This window comes from Cordyceps javanica, chromosome 4 (assembly GCF_051103115.1).
Source record: "Cordyceps javanica chromosome 4, complete sequence".
Lineage (NCBI taxonomy): Eukaryota > Fungi > Ascomycota > Sordariomycetes > Hypocreales > Cordycipitaceae > Cordyceps > Cordyceps javanica.
The window spans coordinates 4,175,182-4,195,010 of record NC_139298.1 but is presented as its reverse complement, the minus strand read 5'-3'; the positions used below and the strand labels follow the sequence as shown (position 1 = coordinate 4,195,010).

Below are 19,829 nucleotides of genomic sequence, written 5' to 3'. Positions count from 1 at the left end.
CAGCCTTGCTTATCCACGTTTCGGGTCGAGGACGACCCGGGACAAACAAGAGAGACAAAAACAAGACGGCAGAGCATCATGGATTGATCCCAACGGGTCGCACTCGTCTGGCCGGGTTGCAGCGGCATTCTGTCGGGCGGATCCAGAAAAAAAAAAGCCCGTCCCCTTTCTAGCGCCGATAGCGACGACGCCCGTTTTGGTCTCCTCGTTGGACGAGGTGACAGGGTTGCGACAGGGTTCGGTTCCTTAACGACGAGGATGCGCTGCCGTCTGTTTGTCCCGAGTTGTCCCTGATGAACGCGGCTGTATGCGAGCAAGAGAGAGAGAGAGAGAGAGAAGATGTGGACAAGAAGAAGAAAGAAAGAATAATCGACCGAGGGCTTCCACCATTCACAGTAGGAGCATCACACTCACCAAGTCTCGTCGTCGTAGTACTATTAGTGCTTTCTTGTGGTCGTCGCCGTCGTCGTCGTCGTCGCGGTGGGGCGGTCGGATCTCGAATTGATCGTTTTCGAGGGGAGAGGAGAAGGGTTCGCAAAGAAACATGTAACTGTGCAGAAAAAGGCTAGACAACGAGCGATGCACAAAGATATCTATTGAGACGAAAGAGGGCAAAAAAAAGGTAATCAGATGCCAAAGAGTAAGAAAGGAAGAAGAAGAAGAAGAGTCGGCGAGAAACAGGAGCGCGGCGTTTTGCTCATTTATCTCTACTCGTAAGCTTTGCAGTGTACGTCGGGATCCAACTATGCACACGCCCCTTTTACTTTTCTCTCTCTCTCTCTTTGTCTCCCTATTCCTCTGCCTCTTACGATTTTCCCGCAACGACTATCCAGCATGGTATTGAGCGCCCAGGTGCACCAGGGGGGGTTCTGCAAGACACACACACTCACATGGCGCGCCGCCGAGCCGGCTGAGGCACCACCTCTAGCACCAGGCCTGCGCGTAAGCCGGCGTCGGAAAGCCCAAACGAGAGAGAGAGAGAGAAGGGAAGAGAAGCTGTAGAAGCTCATGGAGTCTGCGGCAGCCTTGTCGAACGGCGACATTTTGACCAGGTGCAGCTAGTGGGGGTGGGGGTGTGCTTGAATATACTGAACACTTACTCAGTATAGAGGCACTTTTTTACCAGCCAAGCGACTGTCTACCAAGCGACTGTCTACCAAGCGACTGTCTACCAAGCGACTTTGTACCGAGTACTTGCCCAGAGACCTTGTATCAAGCCCATCTCTGCCATGGGCAGTATCCAGTAACGGGAGTTGGCAGCCTTGCTTGCACAGTCACCAACTCAAGGAAATACCACCAGGTAGGGTGCGTCTATCCAAGCCAAGCCAGGCGGCCAATCCAAGCCAATCCGAGGTCGAGGGCCGCCCCTCTCTGACTGGGCACGGAAGTACGGAGTTGTTGGTGCTGATGGCTGATGTGTGATGGATGGATAGATGGATGGATGGATGGATGGAAGGATGCGTCAATGGCGTCGCCAATCCTGTAAAAAGACGACCCTTTCCATCTCCGGGTACTTGACTGGCTGGCCCTGGCTGGCCTACTACTGGGTACCTTGGTTATACTAGTCTTTTTGGGGGCATTCTTTTGCTGAAATCCCAACATGGCCATGGTCGGATGGAGAGATTTGGCAGGGGTTTTTTTTTTTTTTTGCCTTTTATTTGGCTATATCAAACCCAATGGGGTAAAAAATTCCAGACGTGGAAATTCTGATTCACCACAATTAAAAGATTGGACTACATGGGAAAATCAAGAGCGGAAGATGTAAGCATTCAAAGATGGAATACTGATGATAAAGGAAAGCAAAAAGGAGTCAAACTAGGATAAAATAGAAATAAAATTGAATCCAAATTGAATTCAAATTGAATCAACATTAAATCAGAATAGAATGGAAATGGTATTTAAATAGAATCAAAATAGAATTATAAAAATAAAGTAAAAGATGGAAAAGACGAGAGATTTTGAAACTATTTTTTAAGAAAGAAAAAGAAAACGAAACGAAACGAACAGAAAGAAAGAAAGAAGGAAAAGACCAACCAGCCAGCTATCGGCCTCCAACTTGCGGCTCACCTCACCTCACCTATACTGGCCCTTGTGTCGGGGGGTGCAAAAGTAGCCAGCCATTCCTTGATCATTCCGCTCCTTTTTTCCCCCTATCCGTTTCCCAAGTATCCGTACGGAGTAAGTAAGTATCAGTAGTCATCATCTCTCACCCACAATCCACCCTGAAAGACCCCTCCCTCCATTCATTTCCCTTGGCTCTTGTCCTTGTCCTTGTCCTCGTCCTTGTCCTTTTTTTTTTTTCCCAATTGTTGAGTGGCCGCAATCCCCGCCTGGAGCAGAGCCCCACCCACCCCTTCCTCCCCCACCCCCCGGCTCTCCGATTCCTGGGCGCCCTTGTTTTTCATTATTTTTCCCCCAACACGGCCGGATCAAGTCTTCTTTTTATGCTGGTAGTCCCAAAGAAAAAAAACGTAGACAAGAAAGAGAGAGAGAGAGAGAGAGAGAGAGAGAGAGAGATTGTCTACCAATGACAATCAAGTCATTTGTTTCTCCTTGGGATAAATGACCCCCCCCCCCCCCCCCCCCCCAACCCTCCCCTTTGCCTTCTTCCCCTTATCATGTCTGCAACATCAATAAACCACTCCCAAAATCAACACCTTTATTCCCTACCGTCTAGGTGCTGACAGGGGAAAGAAAGAGTGACAGAAACCGGAAACTCCCCCTCCCATCTATTTGCTGACTCTTACGGAGTACTAGCTCAGCACTCAGCTACTCATCAACGTTGCCCGAAAAAAAAAAAGGCCAACCAAGATGGATACATAAACCTGCCAACTAAAGAACTAGTTGGTTTTAACCACACGCCCGTCCCCCCTTCTGAATGGCGAAATGTAACCCCATACTCTCGGTATTTCACAGAGTATTCAAGCCCAAAAAAAGTGACAGAAAAGAATCCAACACGTTCCAGTTTAGTCCATTTTGTGCCTGGATTGTTTACTGCTACTGCTGCTGCTGCTGCTGCTGCGGCTGCGGCTGCATGTCATTTGTGGCGCAAATGGTTCTTCTACTCAACTTGCCCCTCTGTATCCGTATCAGTAACCCATATTCCCCCGTCTTACATGGGCTTTTTGGCAAACCCTGGTTGCCTCCGTCGCCCCCAGAAAATCATCCCCCCGTGTGTGTGTGTGTGTGTGTGTCTATCTCTCTGTTGACTCGGAAAATCAATACAGATGTGGCTGTTGAAATTGATGGAAAAGTAGTGGAAGATGGGCAAGAAAAGAGACAAGAGGAAAAAGAGGAAACAGACTGTATCCTTGTGGAAACCCAGGAGCATCGTATTACAAAATTTAGCTCCGTCTTTTTGCCTCTTTCTCTCTTCATATTATATCAAGGTGCACTGCAAGGACAACGAGTCCCTGCCTGCTACCTACCCGGTACCGTGTGAACTTGTGCAGGCAGGACTATGTGTGCTTTTTTCCCCCCTCTTATTTCATTATTCTTCTTCTTCTTCTTCCGTCACTCGCCTATCCTTCCCTTACCTAGCGGCCCGTGATCCGGCCCCCGTTACCCTCTTGGGCAACCACGGGCGCCGGCCCCCCTTGAGGACCGGCTCTCCGCCCGCCGTCAGTCCGCCCGCCCAACCCGCCGCCTTACCCGGCTGACAGCCTCATCTTGCTATCCCCCCCCCCAACACACCCCAACACACTCCCAGAGAGACACATACAAAACCCCAGTCTAGCAAATCTGACAAAGCATTGCCCTCCGTGGCCCCTGTTTTTTCTTCTTTCTTTCTTTGTTTCTTTCTATCCAATCAAACTTGTCCTCAACTACATACTGAGTAGGTGCTCTCACCTGGTCTACGTAGCAAGTAAGTAGACCAACCATCTGGACAGTTTGCGCCACACTCTTCAATTACGCTATTTGTATCCGTATGCAAGTATCTCGCCCCAGTCATGCTCTACGATCCATTCTCTCCATTCTCCCCGTACCTACTAGCTTTCCTTGCTTGCCCCCCCCCCCCCCCCCCCCCCCCCCCGCCCCCCGCCCCCCGGGCAATCTCACCTCTTCGCTAGCTCTCACCTCACCTCACCTCGCTAGGCCTCATGTTTTCCCTTTTCTGCTTCCAACAGAAGTGCTCTCTCTCTCTCTAGGACCTTTTCCGTCTTCTTTACGCCCCATTGAATGTTGGATTCGCCTGAAAAAAAAAGGTACACGCCTGCTACCAACATTGCCCTAGATCGGCGTAGCTCTGCTAATCACAACTAAACCCAACACACCCATCTCACGACATCACAATTCACGCTTGGTCACGGGATACCACATGGCTCACGAACTGATCCAACGTACACATGCCTTTAAGGGTGATGATCCATATCGTCGTTATTAAAAAGCTACAAACCCCACAGTCTTCCTAATGTATGCCCCCCGATGCCTTTCAAACACCCCTCCGTCCAAATTCCATCTGGTCTTGTCTCTTCCTCCTTCTCTTCCTCCTCCCTCCCTCCACTCCTCCACAGAAATAGGGGTATTGGCCATCGCTGCCTGGTTCAATATATATAAAAAAAAGAGTTTCCATAATTCGTTATAAAAAACAAAAAAACACAATCCCCATCTGTCCTTCTTTACTGGACATATATAAACATTGTGGGGAGACATGCCGTCTTAGAAAATAAAAACAAGCCCAGAAATGCAAATGCTCGCTTTCATTATACAGCCAGGTGATATACCCATCATCATGTGTCGCTCGTTAACCTCATTCTTCTCAATATGTCTCGCCTAGGTCACCCGAATCAGTCAGCTTGTGGCCCCCGGCTGTGCTCGGTCGGCTGGGCATGACGGGGTCGCGACCCACGCCGACGCTTGTCCGACGGCCGGCGCTCTGCCTGCGGCCACCGGGCGTCGGGATCGACGAGCCGCCGGGCACCGGGATGCCGCTGAGGCTGCTGCTAAAGTCCATCTTCCCATAGGTGCCGCGGCGGCTTGGCGTCGGCAAGCTGCCCTCGTGCTCCTCCTCGATGCCGAGATCGAGGTGGTGCGTGCTGGCCGAGTGCGAGTGGCTGTGAAGAGACATGGATGATCGGGGGCGGCTGAGCGGCGTGCGAGTCGAGGTGCGCGAGATGGGCCTCGGGGGCGCCATGTCGGTCCGCGAGGGCGGTCGCGCGTACGACGACATGCTGGTCCGCGAGCTAGGCCGGCTGCTGTCTGCGTCGGGCGCCCGGTTCGGTAGCGGGCCAAATGAAAGGCGGTTCATGTTGGAAGTGCTGAGTCTCGGCACGTGGCCTTGTCGCGACGAGGTTGATGGCCGGTAGCTGGTAGGCGTCGTCTCGTCTCCGGTGATGGATGACGTGGCTGAGCCAGCGGTGCGCTTGCGCGAACGAACCGTGACCGATGACGGAACGTTGCCGTTCCTAGCCGAGCGAGGCGAGGCGCGAGGCGGGCTGCTGGCCGGCCCCGGGAGCTTGGAACGCACATTGTGCACGCGAGCTTCCAGCCGCTGCATCTTTTCCGTCAGAGTGCGGATGTGAGTCAGCGAGTTGGAGGCCGGTAGCTTGTTGGAAACGGTGCGCGAGTTGGTAGAGCGGTTATTGGCGGGCGTGCGATGATGGCTGGAGCCGGTGCTGGCGCCGACGCCAGAGAGGCGCGGGGGTGCCATGCGGGTGGTTGTCGACTTGGCGCGGGGCTTGGGCGTGACGCTCTGGTCCAGAGACGGCAGGCGGCTGGGCTTGCGCTGCAGCGTACGGACTGGCGTCTTGGCCGGCACGGCCATGGGCAGGGGGTTGGACGCCTCCGACATGGGCGGCGAGGGCGGCTCATTGATGTCGGAGATGGTGCCCGCCTCTGACGTGGCCGTCGATAGGGGCTTGTCGTTGGGCGGGGGTGGCGGCGTCGTGATGAGGGGAGAGCTGGCGGTCGAGTTTGGCGACATCTCAGTGCGGTCAAAGGTGGGGGAGCCGAGCGCGGACATGTCGGTGGAGATGATGGAAAGGTGGTGTTGCCGGGCTTCGTGCTTCTTGATCTTGTCCTGCATCAGATCGGCCTCGATCTTGAGGTCGGCTAGCTCCTCGCGCAGACGCTGGGACTCGATGCGCAGCTTCTCACGCTCCTGCTCGCCCTGCTTCATCTCCTCGTCCATGATGACGCCGCGCTCAATGGCCTGGTTAAACTTGGACTCCATATCCTCGAGCGACGAGGTCGTATTGCGCGCCTGTCGCTCAAAGTCGTCGTTGGCTACCTCGGAGTCGCGCAGCTTCATCTGAAGGGTGCGGTTCGTGTCGCGGAGGACGGTGATTTCCTTTTCGAGGGTATTCTGGGCCGAGGCCGCCTCGGTCTTGGATTCTTTGTATTTGCGCTGCGATTGTTAGCATTTGGTCTTGGCTATCCGAGAGAGGACGACAGCGTACCTTCCACTCTTCCACCTCGAATCCGAGAGCCTCGGCCTTTTCCTGAAAGACTCTCTCCTGCTTCTCTGCTCTCTCGATATCCTTTTCTAGCTCCTGCTCAAGTTCGCGGCTGGACTCGCGAAACTCGGCGAGCTCAACCTCGAGCTGCGCATACTGAGACTTGTACCATGAGAGCGCATCCTCGACGGTGGCAGCCTCGCTGGGCGGGGAGGAGGGCGGCTCCATGTTGCCGGCTGCGCGACTGTTGTGGAAGTCGGGTCGCAGCTACAATGACGCTGGGTGCGCGGCGGGGAGCATGAATACTATTGTCGTAGATGCCGGTTTGCTGGCGGTCTCGTTCTATCGCTGCGATGATTCTAGGTGTGCAGAGGGAAGAGTGCGACGAGCGTTGCGTTTGGTACCTAGCTACCTAGGTAGGTCTGTGGGCGGGTGAGGCGACCGGAACGAGCGAGCGCGCGAATCAAACGAAACGAGGTTCAAAGGCGGCGAATGAAAAGAATATTGCAAAAGCATAAAAGAAGCAAAGGCGTCAAAGGATTCCGATTCGAGACGCGCGCGACTTTGGAATATGGCCGGGTTTATCGTCAGGGGAGGCGTAAAGTGGTTGTCGTGGCTTCCTGGTGGGGGAAACGGGCGGTGAGAGGTAACCGAGGAGGAGAGAAATGTCGAATGTTGAGAGTCGGATAGAGGAGCCGAAAGGAGCAGTTCAAAGTAACGAGCCCGTCGAGAGGGCTGGCGAGAAGCCCAGGCTGTTCTTTTCTTCTTCTTACCTTGGCTCGGAAAGTTGCGAGACGACGTGTATGGGGGGGAAACAGAAAAAAGGAAGCCAGAGAGGGAGGTGGCCGGGATGCGCGCCCAAGGATGGAGCCGTTGTGGCGCGGGTGTTTTGGCCTGGGCTTGGCCTGTGACCTTTGCTGCTATAACTTGGGGTGCTTGGTAACTTACTTACCTGTAGTGATGGATGCGGCCGGTGTTGTTTGGAGCCCGACTGTGGCTGGATTGTGGCTGGGAAAGCAATCAGGTACATTGGCACCTACTGTACCTACCTAGATAGTATATCGAGCACTCCTTGTCGTCTAATCTTTCTGCTTCTTTTTTTTTTCGCAGAATCCTGACTTGACAGCCATACTCTATCCCCTCAACACAGAATATCCTGCTAAAAAATTCATGGGTCAACGTAGGTCTGCGATAAAGCCACGACCCCCTCCGCATCAAGTGTCTCGACATACTGAGTAAGTACACCAAAATCAAGTCACTTGCAGCGCTTGGCCAGGGGAACCCCGTAAGTACCTAAGTACCTACTGCCAACAGAGGGGCTGCTGCTTTAGGCTTAGCGCTTCCCCTGGCCCTGCAGCCATGGGCAACCAATACTGACTGGATGTGCGTACGGGATTAATCCGTACAGATGACTCAGTATGTAGATGACCTTCACGTGATCTCATCGCCCATGAATCTGATGATGCCTGCACGCAGCAACAAAATTAATGCGAATACAATACTCCGTATCCGTAATCTCATCACATTAATTTCCCGGTTACCCCAGCACTCGTGTACTACAAAATATACAGGGCTTCTTTTCTTTTTTCCCTTGTTTCTTTCTTTTTTTCTTTTGGCCTTTTCGCCCGTGTCAGACCTCCTTTTCCCTCTTGTTCTCGCACAACTGTTACCAGCAATCGCTAGTTCCTACCCTCCCCTAGTGCTGGTACATACGCTACCACGAAATTCAGGGTCTCACTCACCCTGTCTCAGATGTCCGCATTTCATCAGAACCTTGCCGCATAAATTTCATCTAATCATCTTCTCATGCACCTGTCCAACCGAGACGCTCTCAACCTCAGCCTGCCCTTTCTCTTTCGTTAACCGCAATGCAACTCCGTAAAATGCCCACCTGCTGTAGTGGCCTGCCCTGTAGGGTAGCCGTCGTCCCGTCTTGCATCGGATCACAGCCCCATCTAGAAACAAGGCTCATACTCAGTACAGTCCCCATCATTCATCCATTGAATTTGTGTATCATGGCACATAATGTACATTTTATCTTGCAGAGAAAAGCAACGCGTCAAGCCGCCCATCATACATGTTTTCATCCTTTATAACCTGTTACCCCCTGCCCTCCATGTCGCCTTGCCTTTGCGTGCTCCCGCCGTGGCTGCCCCAAAGTTGTGCAGCCGCTCTCCAATCAGGTATGCCTCATCTCGCACGCCAGACGTCCACTTATTGAACACACTTGCCATCATCATCGCATTCTTCGCCATGACCAGCAAGGCGGCCGCTCCGGGATACGAGTACCGGTAAAACACGGCTAGCTTCGCCATCTCCTCGGCCGTCTGACCCGCCTTGGGAAGATATCCCGATACCTGGTACTTCACCAAAGATCTGGCCACGAATGGCGGCGCGAATATTGCAACCACAGCAATTGCCAGACTGGGAATAACAAAGGCGCGCGTGAAGACGCCCACATCCGGACGCTGCCATCCACGGCGCAGCACCGTTCGCACCGCCACCGCGGCTCGGCTGTCGGGGAACAGGGATGTAATCATCCGCGAGCCCAGCTTCATATAAAGCAAGCCGAGCGTCCACACCTGCGTAAGTTGTACTGTATGTCTGCCGCGTCCCACATGTCCTGCCACGTCTGCTCCAATCGTCGCCGCTGTCGGAGGATTCATGTACGTGTGCAGCGGAACAGCTACGTATAGCTCCACAAGCAAAGCGATAAGTAGTGGCAGGACAATGGTCAGGAAAAAGTAAGTGTAGGTAAGCTGCATGACCCGCACGCATGCCGACCATGTGCGACTTGCAACTCGTCCGACGCTCAGCTCTTGCCTCACGCTCGTCAGCCAGCCTTGCACCTTGGCCACCACCCGAGCGCTGTGTATGCCCAGGTAGCCGACCGCTCCGAGGATATAAATGCCGATGCTAAAGGCATAAATGTCGTTGGTGCGTACATGACCAGGAATGAGAGCCTTGAAGACCATGCGCCCCATCACAAGTGGCGCTATCGTAAGACTGGCGCCGGTATAGGCCGCAAAGACCCAGATGAAGAGAATAAAGAGAAATATGCGCGACCTGAAGCTGGGTGGCACGTAGACAGTACGATACTGATCCGAGGCGTACAGGTCATCGTCCCCACTCCCATCATGCCGCTGATTGTCTTCGTCGACGGTAAGAAACACTTTGCGGCCTTTGGCGATCTTGACACGATCAGATGCGGGCGCACGAACGAACCTGCCATCTGCCACCAGCTGCCCAGATTGGACCAACTGTTCTTTGTGAGCCTTCATGGTTTCGGGCATTACCTCTTCTTCCTCAACGGTAATGTCACCTGCGATGGCATCCTTCCACGACTTGACAATGATGTTATTGGTACCGTCAATTCCCAAGAACAAAGTCTGCAGTAAACGAGTTCTATTCGACTCCGGCAGTTGCAGGCGGCCTTCTTCGTCAACCTTGCGAGTGCCAAACAGGAAAGATGTTAACCGTAAAGCCCTTGCGCATCGGCGGAACCACCATGTGTACATTGCGTGAATACCGTCTCCGGGCTTGAAAAACTTGATAGCCAGTGGCATCAGAAAATTGTAGAATAGTAGATCGACAGGAAATTCCAGCACTGGCTCGTTGGAGGAATAGTGGATGGGCAGTATTGTTGGCACGAACGAGAGTCCCCATACCACACCCCCGAGACATACAATGACGAGTGCTCCGTATACAAACGCTGAGAATAAGATCTTTCGGAGCTGAGTAATCAGATTCCTCTCCAACACGTCGCGTACGGGGTGGAACTCTGGGTCGTCGGGATCTCGAATAAAGTATAACACGCCGGGCCGCATAATCTTCCGGCACATGGAGACAAAGAGGGCAAAGTGAAACATGTACCCGGTTCCAACGAACCAGTGGACGAACACCGAAGTCGCCGGATAGTCGCGCGTAAACGTGAGTCGGGAAAGGACAGTCGTATTCTCGAAAAGGGGAAGTAGTGCCAGGTCAAGCAGCATACCGCAATATAGCGGGAAGACGAGCATTTCGATGCTGATAATCAAAATCACCTTCATAATGCCGCTGGCTTGCTGAAGAGTGTCGATGATGCCCGCCTCCCAGGCTCTCATAAATTCACCGTTTGAGAATGGGCTGTTGCGTTGAAGATACATGGCAGCCATGGCAAATACGGCAGCATATCCGGCTAGGATGGCCCAGAAGCGATCAGCACCGGACCAGCGTGAGAGTTCGGGATCGACAATTTCAGTGACTTTGGAGTCTCCAAGGTTGATCACCCAAGCATCAGGAGTCAACAAGAGCGAGGAAGACGCAACGACAAATTGCAAAGTAGCTCTGGCCCTCGTCCCAAGCAACGCCAATTGCTCTGCGCTCGGTATAATGATACCGTTTGTGTACACTGTCCAGCCCAGCTGCTGAATGACTTGAAACAGGTGACCAGCCTGGCCCTTGAGGCTCAACAGAGCACTGTGACTGATGGCGGAGAAGTTTTGAATTTCTGTCGCAGACATGGGAAAATCCATAAACAAGTAATCGAAAATCCTGGCTCCAGCGTTGATCCAAAGCGCCCAGCATGCCTTTCGCGCTGATATGATTTTGGCTATGGCGCCGCTGGGCAGGAGTATGGTGGCCATCTCCACCAGATTAATAAAACACCAAGACAAAAACGCGCAAGCCATGACAAGGGCGTCTTGTATGAGTTTGGATATTTCGACAATCATGCGAACAAGACGCATAGGGCTTGCCATGAGCCAAACCGTGACACGGCCGATGTTGTAGGGGACAAATATGCAGCCGAAAATTGTAACAGAGACGAGGACAGCGCAAAAGACGGCGTTTTGGAACAGACCAGCGATAGGGCCACGCATGCCAATTAGTTCCATGACGCCCTCAAAGTCTTCCATGTCATCAATGGCTTCCTGGTCAAAACCACCAGCATCTTCCATCTGGTCATCACCAGCAGGTTGAGCGTCGTCTGCACCGATATCACCGTCGTCAACATCGACCCAAGCATCGTCTTCAGCCTCGTGCTCTTCAGCAGCTTGAATTTCTAGTTCATCGATATGGTGATCGAGATCTCCCCACATGAAGTCGGCCATCCGGCCAACCAGGCCGATCGGTTCCGCATTATTGACAGGGCCCTCTTGTGCACCGGCAGTCTCGATTTGTGACACTCGGGCGGTCTGTTCAGTTTCGGAATGAGCATTGTCATCAAGGTCTTGCTCAAACGCAACGTCTTGCGTTATGTGACTGGTATGCCTATGGTAGGGCTCTATCAAGTTGGATGACGTTGCAGGGTCTTCAACGAAGTCGCCAAATATGCCCTCTCCATGGGTAGCGGGGGGCGCATCATGCACAGCATCTTGGCCGTGGACGAATTCTCGCTCATTGACTGGCAATGCTTCAAAGGTCCAGCTGTTATTCGCCAAGGGATTTATCGAGTTTGAGTGGCTGGGGCCGGCTGATGTAGCTCGTGGGCGCAGTCCGTTGCCGAAGTTGGAGTCGGTGGCAAGAAACTCCTGTTGAAAAACTGGCGAGGCCGGCTCGAATTCTTGCTGGCTATGTATAGCTGTCTCGCGGAATGGGGCCCCGAGCTGATGGCTAGAGGATGCCTCCGGGCTTTCTGGGCGATCAAATGTGTTGCGCGAGCCCGAAAGTTCGTTGGTGTTGTCGGTTGACCCTTGTTCGATGGCCCGCATAGCTCGACGAGTAGCGTCAGCCCAGTAGCGGAGTTTGCCGTCAGTATCTTCCTGCTCAATGATGCGGAGAATTTCGTCGTGGTCACCGCGAGCACGTCGATATATCTGCAGATATTCCATGAAATGCGACGGCTCCTCTTCGCCCTCAGAATTGGGGGTATAGATACCGGGGCGGAGATTCATGGCCCTCGCATGCATGTCTTCACGCTCATTCATTTCTTGTGCAGGGTCACGAATGTGGCCCGCAGGATGGGCTGGACCAAAGCCATGATCGGTATCGCGGCCACCAGCTTGTACATCAACCTCTCCGGCCGCTTGTTGCTCTGGGCCAGCATCCAAGGCATCTGGGGGAAGAGCCTCTTGGTCAGCAAATGCGGCGCGCATATTCAGCTCTGGTTGCTGCTGGACGACGTAGTCGCGTACAAGAATAATTAAGATGAAGCATATAACAACGAGGATAGTGATGATTTGGCCTTCAATGATGGACATGACTGTTCTGTTCACTCTAGGGCTTTGTGTCAAATTGCGAAGAAAGGTGACGTTGCTTAGCAGAGAAGCGGATGGTGAATCGATCTCATAGAGGACCGTGATCGTGCCATTCTCGTCCCTGTAGGAGCGGAATGAACCTGTGCCGTTGATCGTGTTCGCGGCGTATCCAATAGACTTGACGGCGTATTTCGGGATACCACTAAGATCCCCAGGGAGATTCTTCATCATTGTCGCAGCTTGGGCCAAGGTTGTGGTGGCAGATTCGAGAAGTGGATTCGCGGGGCATTGGCCAAACATTTGGTTGTATAAAGATGCTTCCCAGGAGGCCTGCCCCCCTCGGAGGGACGACAGTGAGCCGCCCAGGCCTTCGTCGCTGATCCAAAACATAAATGACCAGACAGCTCGCATCGAGAGAGGCAGCCCGCAGATCCAAATACCAACAGCAAGAATGGCACGAAGCCAGACAACGACATTGCGGAATAGGTATTTTGCCATGTGCTCGAGGAAAATGTGGACGGGTAGCGACTGAGGCATGTCCGGCGCATAAAGCTTGGTGAACCGAAATGAGGTTTTGCAAAGTTCGCAGTATTTCTTCTGAGAGTGAGAGAGCCACTCCATCAAACATTCCTGGTGAACAAATTTGATGCTGCCGCTACATTTACAAGGATAGAATAGCGGCTCGGTTTCGGTCGCTTCGCCTCGACATATTCGACAAATTGAGGGTACGGCATCGTTGGCAATGCCAGTGCCAGTGGCCGTCGCTGGTCGGGCATGCCTTGGCGAGGACAGGAATGTGTCGTCCATGGTGTGCCTTGCGAAGAAGGTTACTGGAGCAGCGCATGTAGAACCATCGGGGTTTGGATAATAATTCGGATTCGTCGGCAATGTTCAGGCACCAGCAATAGGTAGCAAACGGAGAACTCCTTGTGATGTACGGATGAAATAGCCACCAGTAGTCAGATATGCGCAGAGGTGGGGTGCCAGTGACGGGTACCTAGCACAAGCGCGTATTTGAGTAGGACACAAAGTACCCATTACTTGTTCCTCACCCCGAGCCCGCTTAGTCAGTACTGCATAGGAGTGTGGCGGAAAGCTGTAGACATCTGCAGAACTGATATCATATCATAGAAGAATAACAGATCATAAATATAGAAGGGAAATAGAATGACCAAAATGATGAGAAGAAGGAGAAAGCGAATAAAATAAAGCAAATAAAGAAAACAAGACAAATCGGAGTAATACGGGAAACAGATTTGGTTAGAGAAATGAGTGAACCCAGAGAGATAGATTTTATAAGAAAAAAAAAAGATGTAGCTCTGTATTCTCGTAGCTGCCTACATGCTCGTGTGCCATCGTCCGGCTTCATGCCATGTTTGACGTGAGCACCTAGAACGTGACACCATCATGACGCAGCAGATTCCTCCTTGAGCTGTTCCTTGCATCCGCCAATCCAAGAGCTGGCTTCTAGATAGCCTAGAAATTCCAGATCCATTTATACAGATGAAGCGACCGAGGACTAGACGCGCTTGCATGTTGTGAATAGCGTAGCTGTATAAAGTTTGCGCTAGATTGCTGATAAAGACGGCTCCCCCACTCCCAAAAATCAGCAGGAGCATGAAAACCTGTGCCAACTTGGTAGAGGTAAGGTACTCATAAGGGATCTAGTAGAGCAGCATTCTTAAGGCCACATGTTAGAAATGCGCTTTATCGATCTATCAGGCTAGCACCACGTAAAGCCTGGCCGAGGACGCAGACCTGGAGCCACGACTTCACTAATACTGGCGCCGGATACTACATACTCGCAAACTCGCAAATATAGTATTGGGGCAAGTTGATAGACACTGCGCCGCTATATCCCGCGGAAAAATATAACAGCAGCGTCACCTTTAACCCTCAAGTATGCTGATGACACTGCGGCAAGACTTGGCGTGGTATATAGTCTTCGTCTCTTAGACTCAAAGTAAACAGAACCGAAGTACCTCACTTACAAATACTAAGATCAAAGTCACGATCAATTACAGAAAGTCTTTGAAAACTCGCACATCCTTCGAATTTGGTATTTCCAAAGCTCTGCCGGGGCCATGAATGCCTTCGCAGAGGACCGGGCTAAAGACAGCGCCATTGCGACACGGAACCTTGAATCTATCGAAGCAGAAAAATATAATTGTTAAATAAATCTTTTTTATCTGCCAGGAAATAAGCACGCAGCTTGTTAACATAAGAAGGTACCCAGAAGGCTATACACACCTCATCTGCCCTCAGGATACCACCAGTATGCAAACTTTTCTGGTGTAAGCTGGCAAGGCTGGACATCCTAGGTCGTAGCTCGAAAGAATGGTCTGTCCACTTACTCGAAAGAAAACTGGATCTACTGAATTTGAGAGTGATAAGGCGAAATTTTCTCACAGAATTCCTACAGTAGCTATCAGCACCACCATCTCCGCATGCTTCTACTTGGCTGGGACGGGCTCTTTTGCCACCCTAATCTGCGACTCGACCAACCCCAACCTCTGAGGACACTGGCGCTCGATGGGAAAAGGCTGGAAACGTAAGCGAGGCAGTTTAAAAGCTAGATATATGAATTTGGTTAGAGTTTTCTCCAGTATATATATATATATATATATGTATGTATGCATATTAGGGAAGAGCAGTACCACGTGGAATGTCTACTCTTGCTAACCCCACGGTACATCTGGTATGCTTGTTTGCCATCGCCTCAAAGAAGTTCTCGTCTTTGGGAGCTTTGTTCGTTACGAGATATAGAGTCTTTCCATCTTCACCACCGAGGGTACATGCCGTTGCATCTCCGTCCACTTTGATTTGGTGCGTAATGTGGCCGTCGGCGTCTAGGCGGATGAATCGCTCGTAGGATAGCATGCTGAGCCATATGCCATCCTCTGCATCCATGCATCCGCCGTCAATGGAAAATGTAGAGAAGCGGTCCTGCAACGATGCTGAGAGGGGAGGTGACCATATTATCTGGCGATTGTGCAGCGTGCCGTCATCTCGTATGTCGTACTTGGTGAGTTGACGTGTAGTGGTTTCCGCCAAAACCAAGGATGTGCCTGCGCAATTGATCATCAGGGCGTTGGGGAACTCCAAGTTCTCCTGGGCGACATTCACAGTGCCGTCAGGTTCGACCGCCAGGAGCCGGCCTGCTCTACGCTGTTCGCCATGAAGGACCCGCGCTCCAACGTCGTCCACGTACACACGACCAGACTTGTCGATGACCATGTCACCACAATAACCGGTCATGACGTGGGACATGTCGGCGTACAACTCGGATGTGCCATCCTTGAAACGATAAAGCTTGGCGTCAAACATGGACGAGTAGATCAGCGACCCATCAGCCGCGAAGCACATGCCGTTCGGTTGATTTTCAACGCTGAGCAGTATCTGCTTGTTGCCAGATGACGGGTCGATGGTGTATATTTGACATCCTGTCATGTCACTAACATAAAGTTTTCCGTTGAAAAAGCGAGGACTTTCCCCAAAATACATGCCATCAGCAAGAAATTCATAAGGCAGCTGCTTCACGCCGGGAAAGAGTTGATCAATTGCAGAAGACATTCTGGTATAGGATCGGTATAACAAAACTGATGAACGGATGTGGTTTAGGGTAATGGATTAAAACAAACGACAACAATAGTGCCATGAGAGCAACTTAAATATAGGTATCATGATTTATAATCGTTGACTCGGTAATGAGCATTCATGCTCGCATGACGCATGTGTGGCTAGCGAATAAATGGTGTGCCTCGTTGGCAGATGATCGACCGGCAGCCGCCAAAAACCCGAACAGTGCAGGGAAAGTGATGTACTCCTGCTGCCCTTGAGGCGCCCTAGATATCCAAAGTATAACTACAGTAGCCTTTTGGAAAAACAGATCATCGATTTTCATAAATTGTGGGTTTTCGATGAGATATTTCCTGTACCGCCGCCGAGCGCTCCGGCGTTCCGTCCGCTCCGTCGGCGCCTGGGCTTATTATGGAGGCCTTGCTCGGTTGACAACACATCACTGCATCTGATTCCCGGTCTTTGGTTCCACATCCCGCAATTCGCAATATCAGACGTTGTTATACCCCGGATATTACGCAGAAGCCGACAGTCAAGTAGTGGTACTTGGCGGGCCCGAGCGAGGCGGAGCGCGGCAATATCCTGCTCGAAAAAGAGACAACTCCCCAGGTTCGATTTTGACTGTTAATCTGGTGTTTACGTTGACAGTCGTTCGTAGTACTGATCATTTGGCTGTGCACCCAAGGTCTCACTTTTGGTGAAGGTCACCCCCGACGTAGCCGGAGGGCACAAGCGAATCAGTGCAGTCATTCTTACTGATGATTCTATACAATTACGTATATGCACTATCGAAGTACCTGTATTTCGTCCAGGGAGTCAAAGTCAAGATTGGTAGCTTTGCCATTTGTTTCTTTATTCGCACCATGTCAAGTCCTTTGGCTCACTGCAAGCCATCACGCCGCTGTAAATATACCCTCCTTTATATGTTGACATTGGCTCCATTATCTAGCAGTAGTCGCCGTAATTTCAAAATGGCCATTTGCTGTAACAGCCTGGAGGGCGTTGCCAAGGTTCAAACCCTGCACGTCAAGGTCGGTTCTATTGTCTCGCAATAGTTGGACAAGCTCGACCTGACTCTGGTCGGATGCCTAATGCAGCGCAGAAGGCTGGATAAAGAGCGTATTTTGTCAAGTGTTAATACTCACGCACGGTCTAGCGTCTCTTCGGATCGGCCAGTCTACCATCCTGCTCACCCCTACACGCTTGAAGGCAGCACGGCAAGGCCAGCCGACTTGTGTGTCCGTAATGCAGCTGGCTCATGTGATTTCGGAATGCGAGGGCTGTTATCCTCTTTCGGATTATTTCCGTGTAGGGATACTGATTTTTGAAGCTGTGCTGCATTGGAGCTAGCGACTGAGGGTTTTCGGACTGTTGTAAGATACAATAGCAACAGAGTCCTACCCTTTCTTCCCGTACTGGTTTTTGGAGCAGACCTCTGTCTCTAATGATACCAAGCTCTCCGAGATATCTCAGCTGCCGGAGCTGCTCCTCAAGACGGCACCCGAGCACAGTTGAGGCCTGCAAGTAGTGTCTGTAGAAGAAGTGCTACCCTAAAGACACCGAGACTAGATTTGATCCCAAATCATCAAGCTCATACATGTATAGACTCTGGAGAGGCCAACCTTGAAAATTCTTCTATATTTGTGCATACATTTTTGATGATCAATACAGTGTACTGGATTGCTGCCAAGCTGATTTACATGCCTCCCAGCTGTATGAACTAAACCGAGGTCGTTCGGCCAAGTCTCTTTCAGGGTCCATCACGGCGTGTCATCTCGGAGCGTATTGGTCAAAGTTGGAACAGCTAGACAAATTAATCAAAACTGATTACACCAACCTCGATTCGCCAAAAGCATGATTTTCTTTTTCCGGAGTGTAGGAGAATATTTTTAGATGGTGTGGAGAACTTACCTCGTGAATTTACTTTGCCGCTGCGACATGAGCCGGACACAGCGCCTTCTCGTACACACGACGACTGGTAAACACAGAGGCTTTCCCGCCACTGCACGCTCCGCGGGGGGAGAGACGCCAACCAACCGACTGCAACGGATATTATCTGATCAATCTGATTCATCCTCCACGCGCCGGCGGGCTCCTCGACCGGCCGGAGCAGCACATCAATCACCCCGCGTTCCAAGACGAGCGCGAAAAGGGCATGCCATCTCCCTTGTTCAAAAAAGATGGTTTTCACTCAATCACAAACTCGCGACGGTACAGAAAAAGACCGAATACAATCGACTGCCGACCATACGAAGAAGCCACTTTGCGAACTCGACACTAATGAAAACGAGAACACAGTCGATCCTCGTCCATGCAAACGTCTTCGACAAACACCACCAGAGTACTTACCCGCAACGGAACGAAATAGGTCTGTTCTTCAGCTCATCGTAGAGCAGCGAAGACAACAGATCAAAACACGAAAACAACAAACACGAAAACAACAAACACGAGAACATTTCATAATACAAGGCTTCCTTGCGCGGAAAAAATCGTCGGCATGGAGCAGAAGTCGCAGAAGCCAAAGTCGCCAGCGCTCAGAGCCGGGTGACTCTGAAAATGGAACTACGGTAACCTATGCTGACCCAAAATTCAATAAACTACTGGAACAGCATGGTGGCCACCTTGCCAGGTCTACTTCTGGCCTTTCGTGCAGCAGTAAGGAGCTATGTAAGACACTGCTGGGCCGTAGGACACCGCTTCCGCCGACCGACTTCTTTGGTGATTTATTTGAGGAGATCTGTATACGTGCGAATAATCGAAACGAGGCGAGAGTCCTTTTCGATATAACACCAAACATTATTCCTTCAGCCGAGAAGTATACTATAATCCATAAAGGAGCACATCTCGTCGAGAACTGGAATGAGAGCTGGAGTAACGCATGGCTTCTCTCAGGCCTAGATAAGCGGCCACGACCGAGCTACGCAGTTGGCTTTGAACACGACGCTTTTACGGACGACCAGCACCAGAAGCTCAAGCCTTGGGTTAGAAATGCTTTTGCGAATGACCAGTCACCGTTTATGGCAACGTATATGATGTACTTTCCCTTTCTGACCTGCGAAGTGAAAAGTGATAGCGCTGCCCTCGCCACGGCCGACAGGCAAAATGGTCTAAGCATGACTATTGCTATCCGAGGTGTGGTGGAACTCTTCCGCCGAGCGAAGCGGCAAGATGAGCTCCACGGCGAGGTCATCGGGTTCTCCGTTTCGCATGACGCAAGCTCAGTGAGGATCTATGCCCACTATGCCGAAATCGCGGGAGACGACACGAAAGTTTTCCGCGAAGCAGTACGTGCATTCTACTTTACCGAGCAGGACGGAAAAGAACGTAGCACCGCGTACTGTTTCATCATGAATGTTTATGAGACGTGGGTGCCGATGCACCTCGCCAGAGTGAGGGCTGCCGTTGATGAACTACCCGACGAGAGCGCGTGTCAAGATCTGGGCGAAGAAAGCGGTTATCATTCATAGTCCTCTGGCCTGCCGCCGGCCGCCATATCAAAGGCGACCGGGGCTCACGAATCTTCAAAGAGGCCGAGGGCCCAAGGCTCTCGGGTATGACATTATTAATGAATGGTGGTGTTGGGCGGCTGGCTCATGGACGAGTCGGAGCTATTCAGAGCCTGTACCAATGAAATCATGACTACCAATAATTATGATGATGATTTCTGCGACACGTACAA

The 19,829-nt window shown here is 51.6% G+C and overlaps 4 protein-coding genes across 4 annotated transcripts; 1 reads left to right on the top strand and 3 right to left on the bottom strand.

The window, feature by feature from the left end:
- Positions 1-4,759: 4,759 nt before the first annotated feature.
- On the bottom strand, positions 4,760-6,623 carry V2A60_007191 (NUDE protein; the record flags this gene model as incomplete). Its single annotated transcript, XM_083258477.1, has 2 exons — positions 4,760-6,346; positions 6,399-6,623. 2 exons carry the CDS (start codon positions 6,621-6,623, stop codon positions 4,760-4,762), a joined length of 1,812 nt encoding a protein of 603 aa, XP_083114603.1.
- Positions 6,624-8,485: 1,862 nt separating this feature from the next.
- On the bottom strand, positions 8,486-13,305 carry V2A60_007190 (E3 ubiquitin-protein ligase SSM4; the record flags this gene model as incomplete). Its single annotated transcript, XM_083258476.1, has 2 exons — positions 8,486-13,168; positions 13,237-13,305. The coding sequence occupies 2 exons, from the start codon at positions 13,303-13,305 to the stop codon at positions 8,486-8,488; spliced, it is 4,752 nt and encodes a 1,583-aa protein (XP_083114602.1).
- A 1,906-nt stretch (positions 13,306-15,211) lies between these two features.
- On the bottom strand, positions 15,212-16,144 carry V2A60_007189 (SMP-30/gluconolactonase/LRE family protein; the record flags this gene model as incomplete). The annotated part of the gene is made up of 1 exon (XM_083258475.1): positions 15,212-16,144. The coding sequence occupies one exon, from the start codon at positions 16,142-16,144 to the stop codon at positions 15,212-15,214; it is 933 nt and encodes a 310-aa protein (XP_083114601.1).
- A 3,023-nt stretch (positions 16,145-19,167) lies between these two features.
- On the top strand, positions 19,168-19,617 carry V2A60_007188 (uncharacterized protein; the record flags this gene model as incomplete). The annotated part of the gene is made up of 1 exon (XM_083258474.1): positions 19,168-19,617. The coding sequence occupies one exon, from the start codon at positions 19,168-19,170 to the stop codon at positions 19,615-19,617; it is 450 nt and encodes a 149-aa protein (XP_083114600.1).
- Between the last annotated feature and the right edge of the window lie 212 nt (positions 19,618-19,829).